The sequence below is a fragment of the Octopus sinensis genome, linkage group LG4, assembly GCF_006345805.1.
Source record: "Octopus sinensis linkage group LG4, ASM634580v1, whole genome shotgun sequence".
Lineage (NCBI taxonomy): Eukaryota > Metazoa > Mollusca > Cephalopoda > Octopoda > Octopodidae > Octopus > Octopus sinensis.
In genome coordinates, this window is record NC_043000.1 from 73,156,913 (window position 1) to 73,179,457 (window position 22,545).

Sequence of the window (22,545 nt, forward strand, 5' to 3'; positions counted from 1 at the left end):
ATATCTATTCATATATTAATACATATATATATATATAGTTAATCCAAAATGAAAGCACAAAAAAAACCTGAGGACGTGGAACAATATAGTATTATTGGACGCTCAGAAAGAAGGACGGTTTAATGTTTCGAGCGGAGCCTTCCGTCGGAAACATAGGAAAAGGAAGATCCAGAGAAGGGAATACAGGGTAAAATCCCCAACGGTACACCACGCGGTCACATTGTTGGAATGTGAATATATTAGATATATATATTAATATATATATATATAATACAGATAATAAATACATATATATGTAAATAAATACATATATATATAAATACACACACACACACACATATATATATATATATACAATACACACACACACACACACCCACATAGATATTATATAATACATACATATATATATATATACATATAAATACATATATATATATATACATATACTTATATATATGTATATATACGTACATATATGTATATATACGTACATATATATATATATATATATATACTTATATATATGTATATATACGTACATATATTCATATATATATACATACATATATATATATATACACATACATATATTTATATATGAATATATATATATGTGTTTGTGTGTGTGTGTATATATATATATATACACACATACATATATTTATAATATATATATATATATATATAATAAATATTAGGGAATAAATCCAAATTTACAGGGAAAAAAATCAGATTTAGGATTAAATCCAATTTTATAGTAAAATATTATAAAATATTATATTAGAGCAAAACCACTATTTTGCAAAACAAACAAGGAAGACTTAATCAATACATAAAATTGTCATAAATAGTCTTTATGTATTGATTAAGTCTTTCCTTTTTGTTTTGCAAAATAGTGGTTTGTCTCTAATAATATTTATTATATATATATATATATATATATATATACACATACATATATTTATATATATATATATATATATACACATACATATATTTATATATATATATATTATATATATATATATATATATACAATATACAATATATATATATAAATATATATATTTATATATATATATACTACAATATATATATATATATATATATATATATATATATATATACATATATATATATATATATATATATACATACATACATACATGCATAACTTAGAATAACTTTAAAAGATTTTTGCCAGTACTGGCCCAGGCCATGTCTGACTTAACACCACCACCTGGCGAAGTCTTTCAATTCAGGATTTGGGCACCAAGGCCCATTCGAGCAGAGAGTTATTGTTTGCGGTGACATATCCTGGTGTGGGTGGTTTGTCCAGGACTGTTTGAAGGAATTTGACCAAAGACTTCTTGAATTTTGTGTGGTGAGTTTCTGTTTTGACGTGTCCTGCTGTAATGTTGAAGAGAGCGGGTCCAATTCAGGTGAAATAATTGTGCCGTATTGTTGTTATGTGATGCGATTTAGATTTTTGTTGTGGACGGATGGCATGTGGTCCAAGCCTTGGATGTATTTTGAAGGTGATGCCAACATCATTCGGACAGTGCTGATGGAATATTTTCCACATCATACAGATAATGTAGCGTTCACGGCGTCGTTGGAGTGAATACAGTTTCAGCTTCTCTAATCTACCCCAGTAGTCGAGGTCTGACATGCCATCTATCTTTTTTGTGATTGACTTTTGGGGAGCTTCATTTCTCATAATATTTTGTTTTGTGTAGGGAGACCACAGTGGACAGCAGTATTCAAGGTGGGGTCGGGCCAAATTGGAGAAGAGAAGGATAATGGTGTGGGAATCTCTCGACTGGAAGGTTCTGAGAATCCAGGAACACATTCTGCGGGCCATGTCAACTTTGCTGCTTATATGTGTAGCCCAGCTTATGTTGTTGTCCACTGTTACTCCCAAGTCTCTGATGTTGTTAGATGCCATGAGAATTTCTCCAGAAGGAAGGGAGTTTCAGAGCGTCCTCCCTTCCAAAGTGGATCAGTTCGAATTTGTCTTCGTTTAGCAACATGTTGTTCCTTTCCGCCCATTGGACAACATCCAGTAGGTCTGACTGAAGGCTTATTCAGTCATCCATGCCATTGATGACCTTCTGGAGCTTGGAATCATCAGCGAAGGTTCTGATGTTACTGTGTTTGATGGTGTCAGTAATATCATTTATGTAGATGATGAAAAGAAGTGGGCCCAACACAGTGCCTTGTGGGACACCACTGCTGACTTTGGGTGGGCTGGATTTGACTCCTTCGACTACAACATGTTGGGTTCTGTTAGACAGGAAGCACTTGATCCACTGCAGCAGCTTTCCCGTGACACCAATATTGGACAGTTTTCTCAAAAGGAATTTATGATCAACCCTGTCAAAGGCCTTGCTGAAATCAAGGTAGATGACATCAGTGTTGGAACCCTCTCCCAAGGCTCTCAAAATGTCATCAAAATGATGCAGTAGCTGCGTCAGGCAATCTCTTCCATTACGGAATCCATGCTGGTTGGAATTCAGCATATTATGACTCTCAAGGAAGTGAGTTATACGCGATCTCAGCACTCTCTCAAATACCTTAATGATGTGAGAGGTGAGTGAGATTGGACGGTAATTCACGGCAAGCGATTTGTTTCCTTTTTTGAAAACTGGGACAACAGACTGGGATAGAAGGTCTTCTGGTATATATCCAGCATCCAGTGAGTTCCGCCACAGATTGGCTAGAGGGGGTGCAAGTTGGTGTTGACACATCTTCAAGACACAAGCAGGGAACCTATCGGGACCTACTGCTGAATTATGCTTCATTTCCTTTATTGCTGCTAAGACATCAGGAGCACCAAAGGTTATGTCCGATAAAGTATATTGGGGAGTATTTACATATATATATATAAGTAAATAAATGGCTGACCAGTTCCCAGACATCTGTGGAGGTCTATTTCGTGATGATTGTCTGCTTTACCTCGAAAACATTTCAAATCAAAAAATACAGAAGGTTAAGAATAGATTAGTTAGGTTTTTTCATAGAATGGGCTTTCACATCGTTTTTGACGTTGAGTTAACTAAAGCTAACTTCTTAGATATTACTCTTAATTGACAAAATAACTCGTACTTCCCATACCACAAACCTTCTACAAATCTCAAGTATATTAGTTCTTCCAGTAATCACACTAGGGCACTTACTAAGAATTTAGTTAAAAACATTTCAGTTAGATTGTCTAAACTATCCGCCAATGTTGACATTTTTAACGACCAGGCAGAATTTTATAACTCTCTTGGTTAAAGCTGGGTATAAAGAAAAAGTTACATACATTGATTCTGCTCAATCTCGTCCTTCATCTACTGTTCAAGTAAAAAAATTTAGTTGTAATAATAAGAGTGATTTTAATTCTAATATTGTAAACAACACAAAAAATAATAAAATTCCTTTACGGGGTAAGGGAGGCAAGCGTTATAATAATAATAATAATAATAATAATGAAATTATTGTATACAGTGCTCAGGTGCACCACAACTTGTCAGAAAGTGCATATAAAGTATATGCAGTAATGTACAAATGTCTGGAAAGAGAACAATGTATGAGTCAGATACATGCTTGTGTGTGTATGGAGGGGAGGAAATCAGGTGTAGAGTTGGCGAATCTCAGAAAGCAAGGAAGTTTTGAAGGATGCAGTGCTCCGACAACTAACAACTGATGCTGGCAGTTTGTTCCATGCTTCAGCAACTCTGAGCGTGAAAAAATGTTTCCGAAAGTCATGGGAGCTGTGCTGTTTTCTGATTTTGTAAATATGTCCACAGGTGTTAGACTGGTGGAGTTTGAAAAGGTGCTCTGAGTTATTGTTTGTAAGATGGTTGATAATTTTATGGGTGTCTGCCAAGTCAGCTGCCAGATATCGAAGTTTCAATGTGGCCATGCCCAGTGAAGTAAGTTGTTCAGAATATGGCAAATGCCTGATGGAGGGTATTCTTTTGGTTGCACGTCGCTGAACGACTTCCAGACGATTGATATCCTGGGCAAGATAGGGGTTCCAGACCGGTGATGCAAATTCCAGGTAAGGTCTTACCATAGCTATATAAAACCGCAGATAGATAGTCGGAGAGCAGCTCACAAAGGATTTGGTGAGTGATGCCAAGACACCCTCAGCCTTCTTGACAATTTTAGCGATGTGTTTTGTCCAACGCAAATCACTGTTGACAATAACACCCAGGTCACGTTCACACAAAGACTTTTTGAGATTAGTCTTGTGGAGGGAATAGGTGGACGCTGGGTTTCTCCTCCCAAAATGCATGGGTACATTTGTCCACAGCCAGCTTGAGTTGCCAGTCTATGATCCACTGCTGCATTGTGTCCAGGTCTGCTTGCAATAGAGATCTATAGTGTACAGGATCTGACCTCTTTATTTCAAGGTACAGCTTGATGTCATCTGCATATTTCAGCACTGTGGCATTCTTTAAGTTGGCATCTATGTCATTAACATATGCAACAAAAGCCCATTTTTTTCACTCTAGAGGTATTTCACCGTCCTATTGAATGTTAATAGGAAAACTATCTGGTTTGTAATTCTGTATGGAAAACAAATTAAATCTAATCTTCCTTTACAATTCCGTGAAGTGGTTGGTAAGAACTTTCCAAAAAATTCTAAATATTATTTAATTATTAATTCTCATATAATTAGGGTTGCCTTCTCCAACACAAAGAATCTTTCACAAATTATATCTTCTCATAATACCAGTCTGCTAAATAAAAATTCATTTTCTGGGAGTTCCAACATTAATTTTGTTTAGTCCAGCCCCTCACATAATAATAATAATAACAACAACAACAGCAGCAGCAGCAGCAACACTAAAAACATGGTTTTGGTCTCTGAAGACAACCCCAACAGAATTAAATTCATGTCTAATAATTCTAAGATCAAGAATTCTATATACCAATGTAAAATTTCTTGCAGTACTGATGTCTAATCTCACTCTTATCGTTGGAACAGATACAGAGACATCAGGAAAGGATTTGCTGATTGTTGTTGGATCTGTTTGGATAGATGATCAATGCTGATCAATGTTGCATTTCTAAATAAAATAATTAATTTGTTAAAAAAATGGTATTTTTCATATTTTGATTCATTTTCTCATGATAAGACAGAAAACATATTTCTTTTTTGTTATTAGGTGCCTTAATTAATTTAAGGAACAATGAAAATCAACTTGCATTTGATTTGGCAAAAGAACCGAAAATCGCTGCCCTTCTACAGTGTTCTGGTAAGAACTGTACTACTGTTTTTTTTTTTAATTAAACAAGTTAAATCAGGTGTTTTTGATGATTCTAAAAAATTTCATAATCTATTTCAGTTGAATGAGGTAGTCTTTATTCTGTATTTTTAATTTTTCTGTTATTTTAGATTTTAAAGTTAAATAAATAAAAATTACCCCATTGTATTGTTTTTTATAAAGATATTGATAAATACAAAATGATGGTGCAATATATTGCTCCAGCTCAATCATCCACTTGTATAGATGTTAAGATAAGTAAATAAGATAGAAGTCTCTTCTCTTGAAGTAGGGATATAAAATATTTGCAAATTCTTAATTTATCTTTTGTAAAATATTCCTTATATTTTGAAGAATATCAAGAAGATGAAAAAGAAACTACATCCTATCTCTTAACCTCATTATTATAGTTTTCTTTTACTTGTTTCAAGTCATTTGACTGTGGCCATGCTTTAGCACCACCTTTAGTCGAACAAATCGACCCCAGGACTTATTCTTTTGTAAGCCTAGTACTTATTCTATCGGTCTCTTTTTGCTGAACTGCTAAGTTATGGGGACATAAACACACCAGCATCGGTTGTCAAACGATGTTGGGGGGACAAACACACATAAAGAAACATATACACACACACACATACATACATATATATATATACACATATACATATACACATACATACATACGACAGGCTTCTTTCAGTTTCTGTCTACCAAATCCACTCACAAGGCTTTGGTTGGCCCGAGGCTATAGAAGAAGACACTTGCTCAAGGTTCCATGCAGTGGGACTGAACCCAGAACCATGTGGTTAGTAAGCAAGCTACTTACCACACAGCCACTCCTACCAATACTCTTCATATATACTCTTTTACTCTTTTACTTGTTTCAGTCATTTGACTGCGGCCATGCTGGAGCACCGCCAGTACTTATTCTATCGGTCTCTTTTGCCGAACCGCTAAGTGACGGGGACGTAAACACACCAACATCGGTTGTCAAGCAATGCTAGGGGGACAAACACAGACACAAACACATACACACACATATATATATATACATATATACGACGGGCTTCTTTCAGTTTCCGTCTACCAAATCCACTCACAAGGCATTGGTCGGCCCGAGGCTATAGCAGAAGACACTTGCCCAAGATGCCATGCAGTGGGACTGAACCCGGAACCATGTGGTTGATTAGCAAGCTACTTACCACACAGCCACTCCTGCGCCTATATATATATATATATATATTTTTTTTTTAAATTTTATTTAATTTCAGCTCACAAGCTGTGGCCATGCTGGGGCACCGCCATTTGGTGTTGCTACATGATTTTACTTCACGAATGCTTTTTAGCAAATGCCATCTGGTGCATGAGAGAGTTTGATGCAGCTTCCCTCATCTGCACCTCCTGCCGTGAAGTTGGTTCATCTGGGACACCTGACAAGAAGAGATCCAGTTTCATTTTAAAGACATCTGCATCCACCCCATGCAGGTCTCTTAGGTTCTTCGGGAGGATATTGAAGAGCTGTGGGCCTCGGAAGCCCAGGCTATCACAGTATCTTGTCCTACATCTTGATGGCAAATTTGGAGTCCTTGGCACTATGCAGTGGCGCCCAGTTCTGGCATTTGTGTAACTCTCGATGCCAAAGTTTGGGACAAGTCCTTCTAGGATCTTCCAGATGTATATTATGGCATATCTTTCTCGCCTACGCTCCAAGGAATAGAGTTTTAATCTCTTGAGTCTTTCCCAGTAGCTTATATTCTGCACAGAGGCTATCTTCTTCGTGTAGCTACGTTGGATCGCCTCAAGTTCTGTGATCAACTTGACACTGGATGGTGACCATAGCTGAGAGCAATAGTCAAAGTGGCTTAGGACAAGTGTCCGCCAGAGGACCATCATGGTTTCCTGGTCTCTTGTTCTAAAGGTTCTAAGAATCCATCCGGTCAGCCGCCTACATTTCATTGCCAATTTAGCAACATGCACATGAATATATATATATATTGTAACTTTTGAGAGTATTTTACATCATTTTACAGAAATGTGTGTTCTGTTCTAATTCCAACCAATATTTATGGTTTAATTCTTAATATTTTTTTGTACCTATAGGGACAGGTATGAGTTTAGTTAGGAAGTTTGCTTCATAACTTCATGGTTAAAAATTTAATCCCACTATGCAACAACTTGAGCAACTGTCTGATGCTAAAGCCTGTGCTAACCAATGCCATATGAGTGAAATTAATAGACAGAAACTGCTTGGTAGACCATTATGTTTGTGCATAAGCGCTCAAATGTTGACATTCCATGGTTTCATTTTTTATTGTCAAAGCTAAATGGTGAGAGGATGTTTACATTGCTCCTTCACATTACAGCTAGTCATTCTATACTTATTAAGAGCTGTTGAAAACAAAGTCCCTTATTTGAAAGACATGCAATGGTTGACTGTAAATTGTCTCAATTAAGTCCCTCTCTATGGAATAATGTGTTAAACACACCTACTAAAAGTATAAACTGTTCCATTTCATCTCTTTTCTTTAGTTCTTCAAATTTTCTTGACATTTCTGAAAGTTTGTTTTTATTTTTATTTTCTACGATTAAATGATAATTGGAAAATATTTCTTCATAAAATACTAATAATTGAATATTTTCTTTAAAGATATTTCAGAAAATGGTGATGACTATTTGGATGATACAGATGGATCAGAATCTGATTAACCTCAATGCTGTTTTTTTTTGATAGTTTTTATATAAAAATTTGGATAAAGAAAATTTGAGGGATGAAACCTCAACATTTGTAATTATATACATACGTTATTCTTGAAGATAAAACAATACAAATAAATGCCAATATGGAAAATAGACCAACCAAGTAAATAGCAGAACTTCCTAATTCGATTTTAGATCACTTCTTACTCAGATGCATGCATTTCTAAAGAAAAAAATATATATATGGACCTGAAAACTAAACTTATTTTAGATTTTTCCAGTTAATAACTTAAGCCTTCATTATTTTTCTAATCTTTTTCTAAATGACTTACTTTTTACATATATATATATTTTGTACTCAGAGCTACAGAATTTCAATTTTTTTTAACCACTATGCTACCTACATTAAACATTCCAATGCACAAGATTTATGAGTATTCATACTCTATTTGCTTATTTTACTATTTTGTTCCTTCTTTGTTTTTGTATTTTGTTTTTCTGTTCCATGAAACTACAATTTTTATCTTTTGCTTTTGAAATTTATTTTTACATTAATCTACAAATTTCATATTGGCTATGCAATGGAAATAAATATAAAAAGAGAATCCATTTTTTGAAACTTTTTCTAGTTCATCCTTTGAATTTGCTTTCTTAACCCTTTCATTACTATCCTGCCAGTATTCGCCCCAAGAGAATATCTTTCATATAATATAATGCAATATGTATCTCATTGATTATTCTGGGTAAAGAAGAGTAAAACAACATATGGAGTGGGAGTGAGTGATAGTCAGAGATGCTGACACTTGTTGGTGTCTCCATTGGTGCTGCTACAACCTTTGTCGTTGTTGGAGCTGTTATTGGCAGTACAGTGGTGGTTGATGTCATTATTATTAGCAATATCATTAGCGAAGGTTCTATTTCTGCTAAAGTTGCTGCTGTTGCTATTATTACTACCATTCCTACTATTGCCATAGCTGCTGCTGCTATTAATGTCAGATACCACCTCAGCCTCATATATGACCCCTATGGTTTTGCATTGGACTTCCATTGGGCATCTGCTGAGCATCCCACTTCTGCTCATTACCTAGGGGTATTAACTAAAATACTCTGAATATTGGAGGCCCACACATTTATAGATACATACATGTGTGTGTGTGTGTATATATATATATATATATATATATATATATATATATATAAACAACTTATAAACAAGAGCAAAAGAAAAAATTATTATGCCAAATGTGCCGAAAATAGATAAATTGTCAATAACCATATAATTTATCACTATTAAAATCCATCTCGAAGTAAGCTGACAGAAATTTCTAAAAAATTCCGTTATTACCGTATTGGTCCCAATTTCAGAGTTAATTCATAAGAATTTTCTCCTCATCAGCGATAAATACGTAAGACATAAATGAAATACTTGCTCATACCCATGGAAAAAGCAAGCACTAAAATAGGAAATCTTCAGCACATCTCGAGACACATGCGATTCAAACTAGAAACTCTCACAGAGTGAGAGAGTCTGGAAGTGAACGCTATTAAATTTACATCTAATATAGGATAATATTTTTCTAAAAAAATTTTATAAATGGTCAGCATATTAAAATATGTTATTACTGTATTGGGACCAATACGGTAATAACGGAATTTTTTAGAAATTTCTGTCGGTTTACTTTGAGATGCATGTTAATAGTGATAAATTATATGGTTATTGATAATTTGTCTATTTTTGGCATATTTGGCATTAGAATTTTTTCTTTTGCCCTTGTTTATAAATTTAACCTTTAAAGGTATTTTTTAATATACTGGCCATTAATAAAATTTTTTTGAAAAATTTTATCCTATATTAGATGTAAATTTAATAGTATTCACTTCCGGACTCTCTCACTCTGTGAGAGTTTCTAGTTCGAATCACACGTATCTCGAGATGTGCTGAAGATTTTCTATGTCGGATATATTTGGGGTACTTAAGTCTGCTCATGACTTAGTGCTTGCTTTTTCTATGGGTATGAGTAAGTATTTCATTTATGTCTTACGTATTTATTGCTGATGAGGAGAAAATTCTTATGAATTAACTCTGAAATTGGGACCAATACGGTAATAACGGAATTTTTTAGAAATTTCTGTTGGCTTACTTCGAGATGCATGTTAATAGTGATAAATTATATGGTTATTGACAATTTGTTTATTTTCAGCATATTTGGCATTAGAATTTTTTTCTTTTGCCCTTGTTTATAAGTTGTTTATAAATTTAACCTTTAAAGGTATTTTTTAATATACTGGCCATTGATAAAATTTTTTTCGAAAAAGTTTATCCTATATTAGATACATATATATATATATATATATATAGAGAGAGAGAGAGATGTGTGTGTGTTTATTATACACACACACACACACATACATACATAGGTATAATATATATAATGGCTGTCCACTCATGACCGAGGAAGACCATCACTGACCATTGCCCATGCAAAATACCTACAATTTTCGTGCATGATGCTTCACCCAGGTTAACATCCGGAGCACCCTCCCATTTGACTGAGCAGCAGAAAGTTACCTTGCCAATGATTACACAACCTAGAATTTTAGGTTCAATAAGACTTGCACATTACCTCACAGACCCTCTCCACCCTACTAACATGATCCAGAGATAAGCCAGGCAAGATATCAATACCAATATGGGTCACAGGTTCAGGAATGTGGAAGTGCCATGATCAAAGTGCAAGTAAAAGATCCCCAAAATGTACAATGCCATTCCCTGCATATCTCATTTTATAACAGGGTGACCTTTTCCTAGCATGCCAGAGACCAACCCATTTTTGCTAGATGGTCATTGAACCTATGCTAAGTTCATCTATCCTTTGAGCAGATAACTTGTGAGGTCTCTCATGAGTGCTACTGTAACATGGAATCCAGTACAATCTGTTGCATGGTCAGGTCATCATCAACTCAACTGGTACCTTCACTAAGCTTGCCTGGTGAGGAGAGTTGTTAGAACCCCGTATAATATATACACATACACATATATGACAAGCTTTCAGTTTCCATTGACCAAATCTATTCACAAGTGTTTGTTTGACCCAGGACTATATCTGTATATATAAAAGGCCGGATGTGTGTGTGTACGTGAATGTAATTTATGTACATCCACAAATTAGCACACATGTCGCTCCAATTTTAGGACATTCATCATGACCCTAGCTGTATTTTCGTTAACTTATTTTTACCAGAGGCACCAGCGAATAGCAGTAAAAATTAATTTTCAACCAAAACTTTTAACAATTTTCAAGTCGGAGAAATCATCATTGTTTGCAAACAGGAGTTAAGTCCCCTTCTAGCGATGAGTAAGTTTTTGTTAAGACTTTTGTTGTTTATTTTCCAACGAAGAAAAAAGTGTTTTGTTGATATACGGGCAGCACACACACAAACATGTATGCAATAGGTGTATGTACATACGTGTGTGTTGCCCATATATATATATATATATTTATAAACCAATTTCAACGGATTTCACCCAAATTTGACGTTGATGTTACTTAGTTTGGTTTGAAATAAAGAACTTTATTAGCTTAATAATCCTAACTTGATCCCAGGCAAAGCCAGGTTATACTGCTAGTGTATTATATATTTACAAAGACTGGAATATGTGATACCATTTTAATTCTGTGTTACACAAGTTTCATCACAATATGGGATATACATTTCACCAGGAATCTTAACTTATAGTATGATATTCTCATTTAAAATAAGACATCTTCATACATATATTTGATTATAGGAATACACAAATGTGCTTCATGGGGACACAGCTTGGCTTATACCCTTTTATATATTATATATTTACATGTGTATGTATGTATGTGTGTGTGTGTGTATATATATATATACACTCACGGAGACTGCACTCACAGACACTACACTCATGGAGTGGTTGGCGTTAGGAAGGGCATCCAGCCATAGAAACATTGCCAGATCAGACTGGGCATGGTGCAGCCTTCTGGCTTCCGAGACCCCAGTTGAACCGTCCAGCCCATACTAAATGATGATGATGATATATAATCATCATTTAACATTCCCTTTTCTACACTTGCATAGGTGGGATTTGTTGAGGTAGATTTTTTACAGCCAAATGTGTTCTTCCACACAAGACTGGAAATAAACAACATTGCTTACATGATGGTGATGGATGCTTTTTTTACAGCCATCACATAATGTCAAAACAACTCTACACACACATACACACAGTAGCGGCCATAATGCAAGGGTCAGTAAGAACGAGTGTATTGAAATATTTATTATAGAAGATTAATAACATGTTGAGACGAGATATTTTACACATATTGTTGCCAGTGCCGCTGGACTGGCTCCTGTGCAGGTAGCAAGTAAAAACACCTTTTGAGCGTGGTCGTTGCCAGAACTGTGTGACTGGCCCTCATACCGGTGGCACGTAAAAAGCACCCACTACACTCTCAGAGTGGTTGGTGTTAAGAAGGGCATCCAGCTGTAGAAACTCTGCCAGATCAGATTGAACCTGGTGCTGCCTCTGGCGTGCCAGTCCTCAGTCAAACCGTCCAACCCATGTCAGCATGGAAAGCAGATGTTAAACGATGATGATGATATATATATAAAGTTAGAAATAGTTTAGGAAGATACAGAAAGAACGAGACAAAAGAAAAAAAATAAGATATTAGTTTAACATTTGAATGGAGAAAGGAGCATCCTGGACGTTTCAGACGTTAGCCCTTTTCTGAAAGAAAAGGAGATGAAGGAGAAATATCTAGAGGGAGGAGGAGAAGAAAGATAGATGGAGAGAGAAAGTATGTGTGAAGGAGGTAAGGTGAAGATGAAAGGAAGGGGAATGCTACCTATGAGTTGGCATCAGGAAGAGAAATGGAGGTAAGTGTATTTGGTTGAATGTATATGTGTGTAAGGGGTGTGTTATTGTATAAATTGTGTGACATATATAAATGTTTAGATGGTGGGTTATGTGAATAAGTGTATCTGGGAGTAGTAGTGTTGGAAAGAAAAGGGCAAGTTTGACAGCAATGATAGGAAATTGGGGTGGATCTTTGAGATTGCAGGCATGCTTAAAAGAAGGAGAGGCAAAAAACTGGAGGTGACAGGGTCACATTGGAAGTCAATGGTCTGCTGGAGGAGTATGGTTGAGAGGTGTTAGGTGAGAGGAAAATGTAGGAAGATATAGCTTACTGCATAGGTATGAGGAATGTAAATTTGGATATTCTTTCTGATCATTCTTTGACCTTGAGTCTCAAAATCATGGTTGCTGCAACAGGGACAGCAAAGGTGAAGGAATTGAGAGTAGAGGATGGTGTGCTTAGTACAAGTGGAGTCAGAGGAGGAAAAGTTAAGTGGGAGTTGGTTGGTTTAAAGAAACAGATGTAGGAAGTGAATTATTAAGAAGAAAGAGAAGTTAAGCTCTTCACAAGATAAAGGGGTGGCTCTGATATGATCTTCAATATAGCATCTGTATAACTCTAAGGTGGAACTGAGAAAAGATTTGTGATTCAATATAACAGACAAATATTTGGTACAGTTGAAGTCATTTTTGTACCCATGGCCATCCCAGTAAACTGTTGATAGATCTTGCCCATATTGGGAAAATAGTTGTTGGTAAATACAATTTTAATCAGATGGAGGAAGCTGGAGGTACTAGGATAATGAATGATGCATAAATCAAGAAAGTATGAGAAATGACTGTATTTAGAGGTGATGTCTTTAGTGAAAAGAAAGCAGGAGAGCCAAGGAGTTGAGGAAGCAGATTGTATAGTTGGTGTCATAAATGTGGAAAGGGAGTGTAGCCACCAGGAGTAATAAAAGGATATCAAGGATGGCAGAGGTAGGTCCAGAGGTGCAGTTGCAGGTGGAGATGATGGGCAGCCAAGGTTGTCAAATTTCTGGATTTTAGGGAGGAACTAAATGATAGGAGTGCAGAGTATCCAGACAATGAGGTTCAAGGTGGTGGAAGATAGAAAGGGGGAGGTTAAGTATAAGGAAAGAGGAGAAAGGCCAGAAAATGAGTGAGGGAGAGAAAGGTGAAGTTGACTTACTTTACCTCCTCATGAAGTCATAGGGGCACTGCTGTAGCATATGACATGACTTGTGCCTGTTTGGAAGCCTATTCAAGTCAGATTACTGCTGATTTCTTCTAGAAAGGCAGACAGTAAAGAAAAAGAGAAAAGAATCAATCTTCATTAGAGTTCCTGTGTATACTTAGTGTTTATTGCTCCTGCACATCTGCAACAAAATCTATTTTCTCTTAATCTTTCAGTGATTCTACTGTACCTCTTGTTTGTCCATTTTGCAGTGGTCCATATGATTGGGAAGTAACCTTTATCAGTATTGAAAGAGGCTTTACTGAAATTAATGATAAGGACTTTGGTATTATCATGCATGCCAGAAAAAAACCCGACTGTCAAGGATTTTTTTTACCTTGGTCAAGTGTACTGACCTGGAAGGCTCTTTCTATGAAACAATGGAAGCATTTGACAATGCTGATGTTTGTGACCTAATAGGCCTTCTTTCTATATATGCTTAGTGAGAAGTTCCCTTCAACTAGCTTTTGCCTATATAGGGACAAAACCTTGACATTATCAAGGAGGGCAAATGGCCACACATTCATTGGGCTTGGGAAAAAATCTAACTCATGCCTTTGATTCTGGTGGGATCAAAGTCACAATGGAGACTAACTTAAAAGTGGCTGATTTTCTGGATGTGATAGTGGATCTAGACACAAGTTCCTATAAACCTTACAGAAACCAAATGAGAGGGTAACATGTATGAATGATAGCGTAAATTTTTTTTATTTATTTAGTTTTTATCACATCTTTTTTAGTAAGTGAGTGTGTGAGTGATTTACTGAGAGAGAGAGGAGAGATAGGTGTTGTCATGTATGTTTAAAATGGATAGGATCTGTTACAAACACACACAAACACAAACGTCTACCATGTATACATATATGCATAAATACATATGCATACATGTTTCTCAAGTGAATGAGCATTTAAAATTTTTTAAATGGTGTCACACACTTTCTCCCTCTCTCTCACTCACACACAGAGCAAGACACCTTCTCTCTCTTTGACAACACCTCTCTCTCTTTCAGTCAAACACACAATTAGCAAAAAAAGATGTGAGAAAAAGTAAATAAATAAAATTCTCTCTCTTTCTCTCACACACACACACACACACTCTTTCTCTCTCTCCCTCTTTCCGACAACATACTCCTCTCTCTCTCTCTCTGTCAATTACTCACACTCAAAAAGGATGGGAGGAAAAACAAATAAAAAATGTATGCTGTTCTTTCCCTCACACACACACACACGCACGCAAACACACAAACACACACACAACACACATTTTCTGTCTCGCACCCCTCATCAACATACACACGCGTCCCTCACGGACTTTGTCAGTGAACAGGTCGCGGATTTTAGCGACGAAAATATTTTGACAAATTAAACTCGTAAATGTTGAAGTGAATCGAACGGCTTTTGTGTATTTCTTAAATGACTTACAAACACCTTCTACGCTGCAATTATTTTCGTTCCAGCACACGATCTCAGATCAAATCACTTGCTATGTGAGTACATCTCCGAAATAAATAATGTCTGCAAAGTACTGTTTGAGTTTGTGGATGTTTCTCTAAGACTGAAGCGATACATACACACACACACCCACACACACATCTTCTGGTGTAAGGGAGACAATCAATTTCTGACTATTACTTCGCAAAGAGTTACCTCCCTTCTAACTATAGAAGGTTTTTTTTTTCTGACCTTCTGAACCTGGATGCCCCATTACTCCATAAGTGATAAATCTAAAGATTGTAGAACCTTCTGTGAAACATAAGGGATATATTTGCTGAGCATGAACGAAATTGGATGAAAAATATTGATTTTACATGGTATCAAGCTAAAGGTCAGTCTCACACACACATACACCTTACATCTTATATATATGTCTGTATATATATATAAGGCAAGATGTGTGTGCGTGTATGTGTGTGTGTGTGTACGTGATTGTAGTTTATGTACATCCACAAATTTGCACGCATGTCGCTCAAATTTTAGGAGGATATTCGTCAACATTATCTGGGTTTTGTCAACTTATTTTTTTCCTGAGGCACCCGTGGATAGCGTAAAATTCTATTTTCAACCATAGCTTTTAGCCATAAAAATTATCAGCCATTGCTTTTTGACGGCGTCTAACAAAAAAAAAAGATAAAGAAAAGTGGAAGAAAGAGGCAGAGAGTTTCATGGGAAAGACAAAGTGAGAGAGGGAGAGAGAGATTACTTAGTTTGGTTTGAAATAAAGAACTTGATTAGCTTAATAATCATAACTTAATCCTGGGCAAGGCCGGGTTATACTGCTAGTATATATATAATCAAAATAAACAACAAGGATATCCAGAGGTAATGCAGTACGATCGTTTCATGCGACTCCATTTAATTGAACAATGCAAATATTTGCATTGTTCAATTAAATGGAGTCACATGAAATGATTGTACTGCATTACCTCTGGATATCCTTGTTGCTTATTTTGATTGTAATCACCCCATTTTGAATTATATGGATAATACCATACTAAATTCTGGTGTCTTTAACTTAAGTACCATATTCAACTGAATCTAAATTTTACTGAACTTATATATATATACATATACACACACAAATGCACACACACATACATATATAAACACACATACACACTCAGGCATATTCATATAAATTATTCAAACATTTTTAGAAATATAACAAAAGCATAGATATGGAATGGCTAAAAAGATGTTTAAGGGTATATATATATATATATATATCCGCACACACACAGACACATACACCACACATATATATATAATCCATAACCATTAATTATATATATATTTGTTGTGGCAGGAGTACGATACCCCCTGATGAGAATAGACAGGACCCCTCCATATAAATAGCAGTGGTCTAACATAGTCGGCAGTTAGTAGTGTATGTGTGTCTATATATATATATATATGTTTGTATGTTTATATGTAGGTTTGTATATCTATGTGTATATACTAGTTGTGTACTTTTATATATTTTTCTTGTATGTATATATCTGTGTATCTACGTATATAAATGTAAAAATCTGTGTATAAGTCTATGTACATGTACATGTGTATATATATGTATTCATATATGTGTGTGTATGTATGTATATGTATATCATCATCATCATCGTTTAGCGTCCGCTTTCCATGCTAGCATGGGTTGGACGGGTCAACTGGGGTCTGTGAAGCTGGAAGGCTTCGTCAGGCCCAGTCAGATCTGGCAGTGTTTCTACGGCTGGATGCCCTTCCTAACGCCAACCACTCCGCGAGTGTAGTGGGTGTTTTTTACGTGCCACCTGCACAGGTGCCAGACAGAGCTGGCAAACGGCCACAAACGGATGGTGCTTTTACGTGTCACCGGCACAGGGCCAGGCGATGCTGGCAACGGACACGAATGGATGGTGCTTTTACATGCCACCGACACGGGGCCAGACAGAGCTGGCAAACGGCCACGAACGGATGGTGCTTTTACGTGTCACCGGCACGGGGGCCAGCCGAGGCTGGCAACGGACGCGAACGGATGGTGCTTTTACGTGCCACCGACACGGTTGCCAGACAGAGCTGGCAAACGGCCACGAGCGGACGGTGCTTTTACGTGTCACCGGCACGGGGGCCAGCCGAGGCTGGCAACGGACACGAACGGATGGTACTTTTACGTGCCACCGACACGGGGCCAGACAGAGCTGGCAAACGGCCATGAACGGATGGTGCTTTTACGTGCCACCGACACGGGGCCAGACAGAGCTGGCAAACGGCCACGAACGGACGGTGCTTTTACGTGTCACCGGCACGGGGCCAGGCGAGGCTGGCAACGAACACGAACGGATGGTGCTTTTACGTGCCACCGACACGGGGCCAGGCAGAGCTGGCAAACGGCCACGAGCGAATGGTGCTTTTACGTATCACCGGCACGGGTGCCAGACGAGGCTGACAGCGGACATGAACGGATGGGTCACTTAACCCCTGCTTTCTGATATATGATTTGATTTTGATTGTTCTCACTGGTTTTGCCGGGTCTTCTCACACACAGCATACTTCCATAGGTCTCGGTCTCTGGTCATTTCCTTGGTGAGACCTAGAGTTCGAAGGTCATGCTTCACCACCTCGACCCAGGTTTTCCTTGGTCTACCTCTTCCACAGGTCCCCTCAACTGCCAGGGTGTGGCACTTTTTCACACACCTATCTTCATCCATTCTCACCACATGACCATACCAGCGCAATCGTCTCTCTTGCACACAACATCTGATTCCTCTTAGGTCCAACTTTTCTCTCAAGGTACTTACACTCTGTCGACTATGAACACTGACATTACACATCCAACGGAGCATACTAGCTTCATTTCACGCGAGCTTACGCATGTCCTCAGCAGTCACAGCCCATGTTTCACTGCCATGTAGCATGGCTGTTCGTACACATGTATCATACAGTCTGCCTTTTACTCTGAGCGAGAGGCCTTTAGTCACCAACAGAGGTAAGAGCTCCCTAAACTTTGCCCAGGCTATTCTTACTCTAGCCGTTACACTTTCAGCACACCCACCCCCACTACTGACTTGGTCACCAAGATAACGGAAGCTATCAACTACTTCTAGTTTTTCCCCCTGGAAAGTGACGGAAGTTGTTTTCTGCAGATTTTCAGAGGTTAATGCTCCCGAGCATCTGCCACATACAAAAACCATCTTCCTAGTTAGCCTTCCTATGAAATTGCTGCACCTCTTATGTGTCCATAGCTTACACTTGGTGCATCTTATAGAGTTTCTACCTACACCTTTTCTACAGATCGAGCAGGGCCATCTACCTGAAGGCATTTGTGATTTGTCTACCTTCCTACTTATTAGGACTTTGGTATATATATTTGAATATATATATATATATGAATATGCGAATATATCTATATATATATATATGAATATGCGAATATATCTATATATATATATATGTGTGTGTGTGAATATATGTATATCTTTAAGTTTTGTCATCTTAATTTTTTAGTGGATTAATTCATAATATTTTTAACCTTTCTAGTGCAAATCCTTGTAGTTACTGTAAAATACATAATTATATTATTAATTAGTAATCTAACATTAATTACATACTACAAATAAGATGTCTTCATTATACTAAATAATTATATGTATGAATGCATTAATTTAATTTATTAATTAATTGATGATGATGATAATAAATGAATAGTTTTTTTTTTACATACTAACTAAATTTAATAATCACAATCATCATCATCATCGTCGTTTAACGTCCGTTCTCCATGCTAGCATGGGTTGGACAATAATAATTATTATAGTATAGTACAGTTTATAACTTGTATTCTTATTACAACAATATAATTTTGTTACTCCTGAAAGAATTAATAAAATTTGGATATATACTATTTATAGTCTTTATCTAAAACGTAATATTAATTAAATTTATCAAGGATCAGTACTCAATCCTTGCTTTTGTTTATCCTACTTTATTTTATTTACTAAGTCCTCCCTTCCATAAAATACGAATATAGGGTCATTTACTTTTTAGTTACTGTGAATAATCCTTATTTAAGTAACTTCAAATTTGGTTACTTCTGAAAACTAGTAATATTTTGATATCCATTAATTCTATATCTATGGGGTTCTATAGGTTATAGTTATTGTAGCTCTAACTTTATCTTCTTATTTATTATGAAAGTCTTCCTCCAATAAATTAAGTAAATAAAGAACATTTTCGTTAGGTTTCTCTTTATATTTATTACAGAATTCTCCTTTTGATAAACTAAATAAAGAACATTTTTTTGTTAGTTACCTTAAACAATTTTTTTAATATCAATAACTTTAAATAAGAGTGGTGATGCATTACCAATATAATACTGTATTATCATTTATATTTATTTACATGTTTTATTACAGTCTCTAGATTAAGTAAGACCCTGACACTTAATTTATATACCTATATATTGTTGTTGTATGTTATTATAATAGCCAAAGATTGTCTTCGATCTAAACAAATTTGGATTAATATTATTTGAGCTGGCAGAATCATTAGCACACGGGGTGAAATGCTTAATGGTATTTCGTCTGCCATTATGATCTGAGTTCAAATTCTGCTGAGGTTGGCTTTGCCTTTCATCCTTTCAGGGTCGATTAAATAAGTACAAGTTGCACACTGGAGTCATGTAATTGATTTACTCCCCTTGATTGTCCTTGTTTGTCCCCTCTGTGTTTAGCCCCTTGTGGGCAATAAAGAAATAAATATTATTTGAGATATATAGAAATATATTTTGATAGTTATGGATTCTGTAGAACGACCGTGCGAAAGGGAGAGGTGACGAATGAATGACTCCTTTAAACACCACACGGTCGCCTTACAATAAAAGCCAAAATGGAATAAATGAATAAGAGTGCCAGAAAGGAAAAGAGAAAGATGACACAACGGTTAGAAAGTTTAAGAGAAAGGTTTTATTTAGATGCTAGCAGAGTGTGTGTCCATGTGTGCGTCATAAATACATAAGAACAATAATAGACAGGATGTCAAGCATACATAATGTGTATGTGTGTTAGCAGAGTGTATCTGTGTGTGCGCCAGTAAGTACATATATGATAAGAATGATAATAATAGACAGACCGTCAAGCATACAATAATGTGTATGTGTGTACAAACAAGGGTGTATGTGTTTGAGATAAAATACAGAGCATAGAAAGATGTCTATAACAGGACACTAGAAATAGTTCAGACACAATGAAGATAAATATCAGTTCATAGTAATGAACGCAATAGTAGACGTTCTGTAACAAAGAAGCTGAGGCGACAATTGCAGAGCCGGTTGAACACATGTCGTGTAGCGGTTGTGGCTTCTATGCTGTGCTGGGTTACGTTGCACAGAAAGTATTCACAGGTTGAGCTTACTGTTAACCATGGTGAAATATTCACAAAAAGTGAGAAGTTAAACCTAGACAAAGTTGCTGTTGGTGTCTTTAAGATGATGGAGATGGAGGTATCGTTAAGATGAAGGCAACAGAGATGGAGGTGATGTTAAGATGAAGGCGATGTAGGTGGAGGTCCGGAAATACTGTTCGTGTTAGTGTAGTCGCTGTCTGTTGCTGGAACTGGTTGTCTGTCGCTGGGTGCTCTGTGGTCAGAGGTTAGTCCTTAGAAGCACTAGAACCAAAGATGCTTGATTTGATCAATCGCTGTGTCTTATAGCAAATTATAGGCTCCAGCAGAGAATTTAGAAGACTGTGTCACGGGACCTTATCAGAAGGTTGTGATTGGTTGGGTTGCACAGTGGCGCATAATACAGCAAGAAACAAATTGCGCCAATACCAACAAATCAGAGGAGTGGACATAACAGGGCCAAAGCAGCTGAAGGTTAGCTGTTATCTGCTATGTCCGTATTTATGCTATATTACCAAACACAGATGTTAGTGGGGGAATGGTTGGCCAAGTGGAAGTGACGAGCGACGGAAGAGTTGGAATGTAGCCGAACATCCCCTAGATGTTCGGTGAACCGGTTGGCCAGTCGGCGGCCCGTCTGACCTACATAAAGCATCCCACAGAGGTTGCATTTAATGCAGTAAATGAGTACAGTTTGTTGGTTGGAACCAGTGATGGAAGTGGTGTTGGTGGCAACAGGATATATATTCAGTTGAATTAGGTTGAGGTACCAAGTCAGTCCAGTAAGTATTGTCTGCACAACTCGAAGTTAGGTGAATAAAGAGCAAGTAAGTGACGAGGATGTCCAGGTATCAGTGGCTCCATTTAATCGATCAATACAAACATTACATCAAGCTAATTATAAAATAAATAAAATAAGATAAAGATACCATTGAGAATGGTTTTATAAGCTTGAAATCCCCTGACTTGAAGTAGCTTAAAAAAAGATAGATTTCTGAAAACAAATTGAGAAATCATAAAACCATATTTTTGTTGAAGTCAAATTTTAAAATGAAGAATGTAAAATAAAGCTGCAAAAATATTTTATTATTTTCTTTTCACTAGTAAATCATGCTCTAGAAATAATTTTTTGAAGAGACCTGATAAGTTTGTCTGTTACTATCTGCCGTTGACCTTTGATTGATGGTTGCATACATTCTTTGATAAGATCACCTAAAAACCACTTTTGCTCAATGTTCCAAGGTATGTGATGTAAGAGACCATATGTAGTAGCACCAGAGTATGCATACTTAGATAGCAGGCTGCGACAAACACCATAATAATTGTGGTCTGCATCTAAATGCAAACATAACTGTTTGTCAGAGAAACTAATGCAATCTGAATCACATTCATCATAGACACTCTCTGCTGGTTGGTTCCATCCAGGGGGTTTCACTGGAACAACAGAAATATCAAAATCACAAAAAGTACGAATCACTAGTTTTGAAGATGAGGAACAATAATTATTTGGAAATTCAAATGGAGAAATAGCAGAATAACTGGTTGTGCCAGACCCTTGAGAACTATCATAAATACAGATGACAAGAATT

The 22,545-nt window shown here is 36.5% G+C and overlaps 1 protein-coding gene and 1 long non-coding RNA gene across 3 annotated transcripts in view; one reads left to right on the forward strand and one right to left on the reverse strand.

Annotated features, from left to right (window-relative positions):
* The first annotated feature begins 5,105 nt into the window (after nucleotides 1–5,105).
* LOC115210854 lies at nucleotides 5,106–8,196 on the forward strand. The gene is made up of 2 exons (XR_003881449.2): nucleotides 5,106–5,255; nucleotides 7,912–8,196. It is a non-coding gene; the product is annotated as an uncharacterized LOC115210854 (long non-coding RNA).
* A 13,825-nt stretch (nucleotides 8,197–22,021) lies between these two features.
* LOC115210700 (divergent protein kinase domain 2A-like) overlaps nucleotides 22,022–22,545 on the reverse strand; it is a 37,874-nt gene continuing 37,350 nt past the window's right edge. For both annotated transcript variants that reach the window (XM_029779385.2, XM_029779384.2), the window contains one exon: nucleotides 22,022–22,390. In XM_029779385.2, coding sequence (XP_029635245.1) covers nucleotides 22,065–22,390 — 326 coding nt within the window. In that variant the 3' untranslated portion in view covers nucleotides 22,022–22,064. The remainder of the gene's footprint in view (nucleotides 22,391–22,545) is intronic.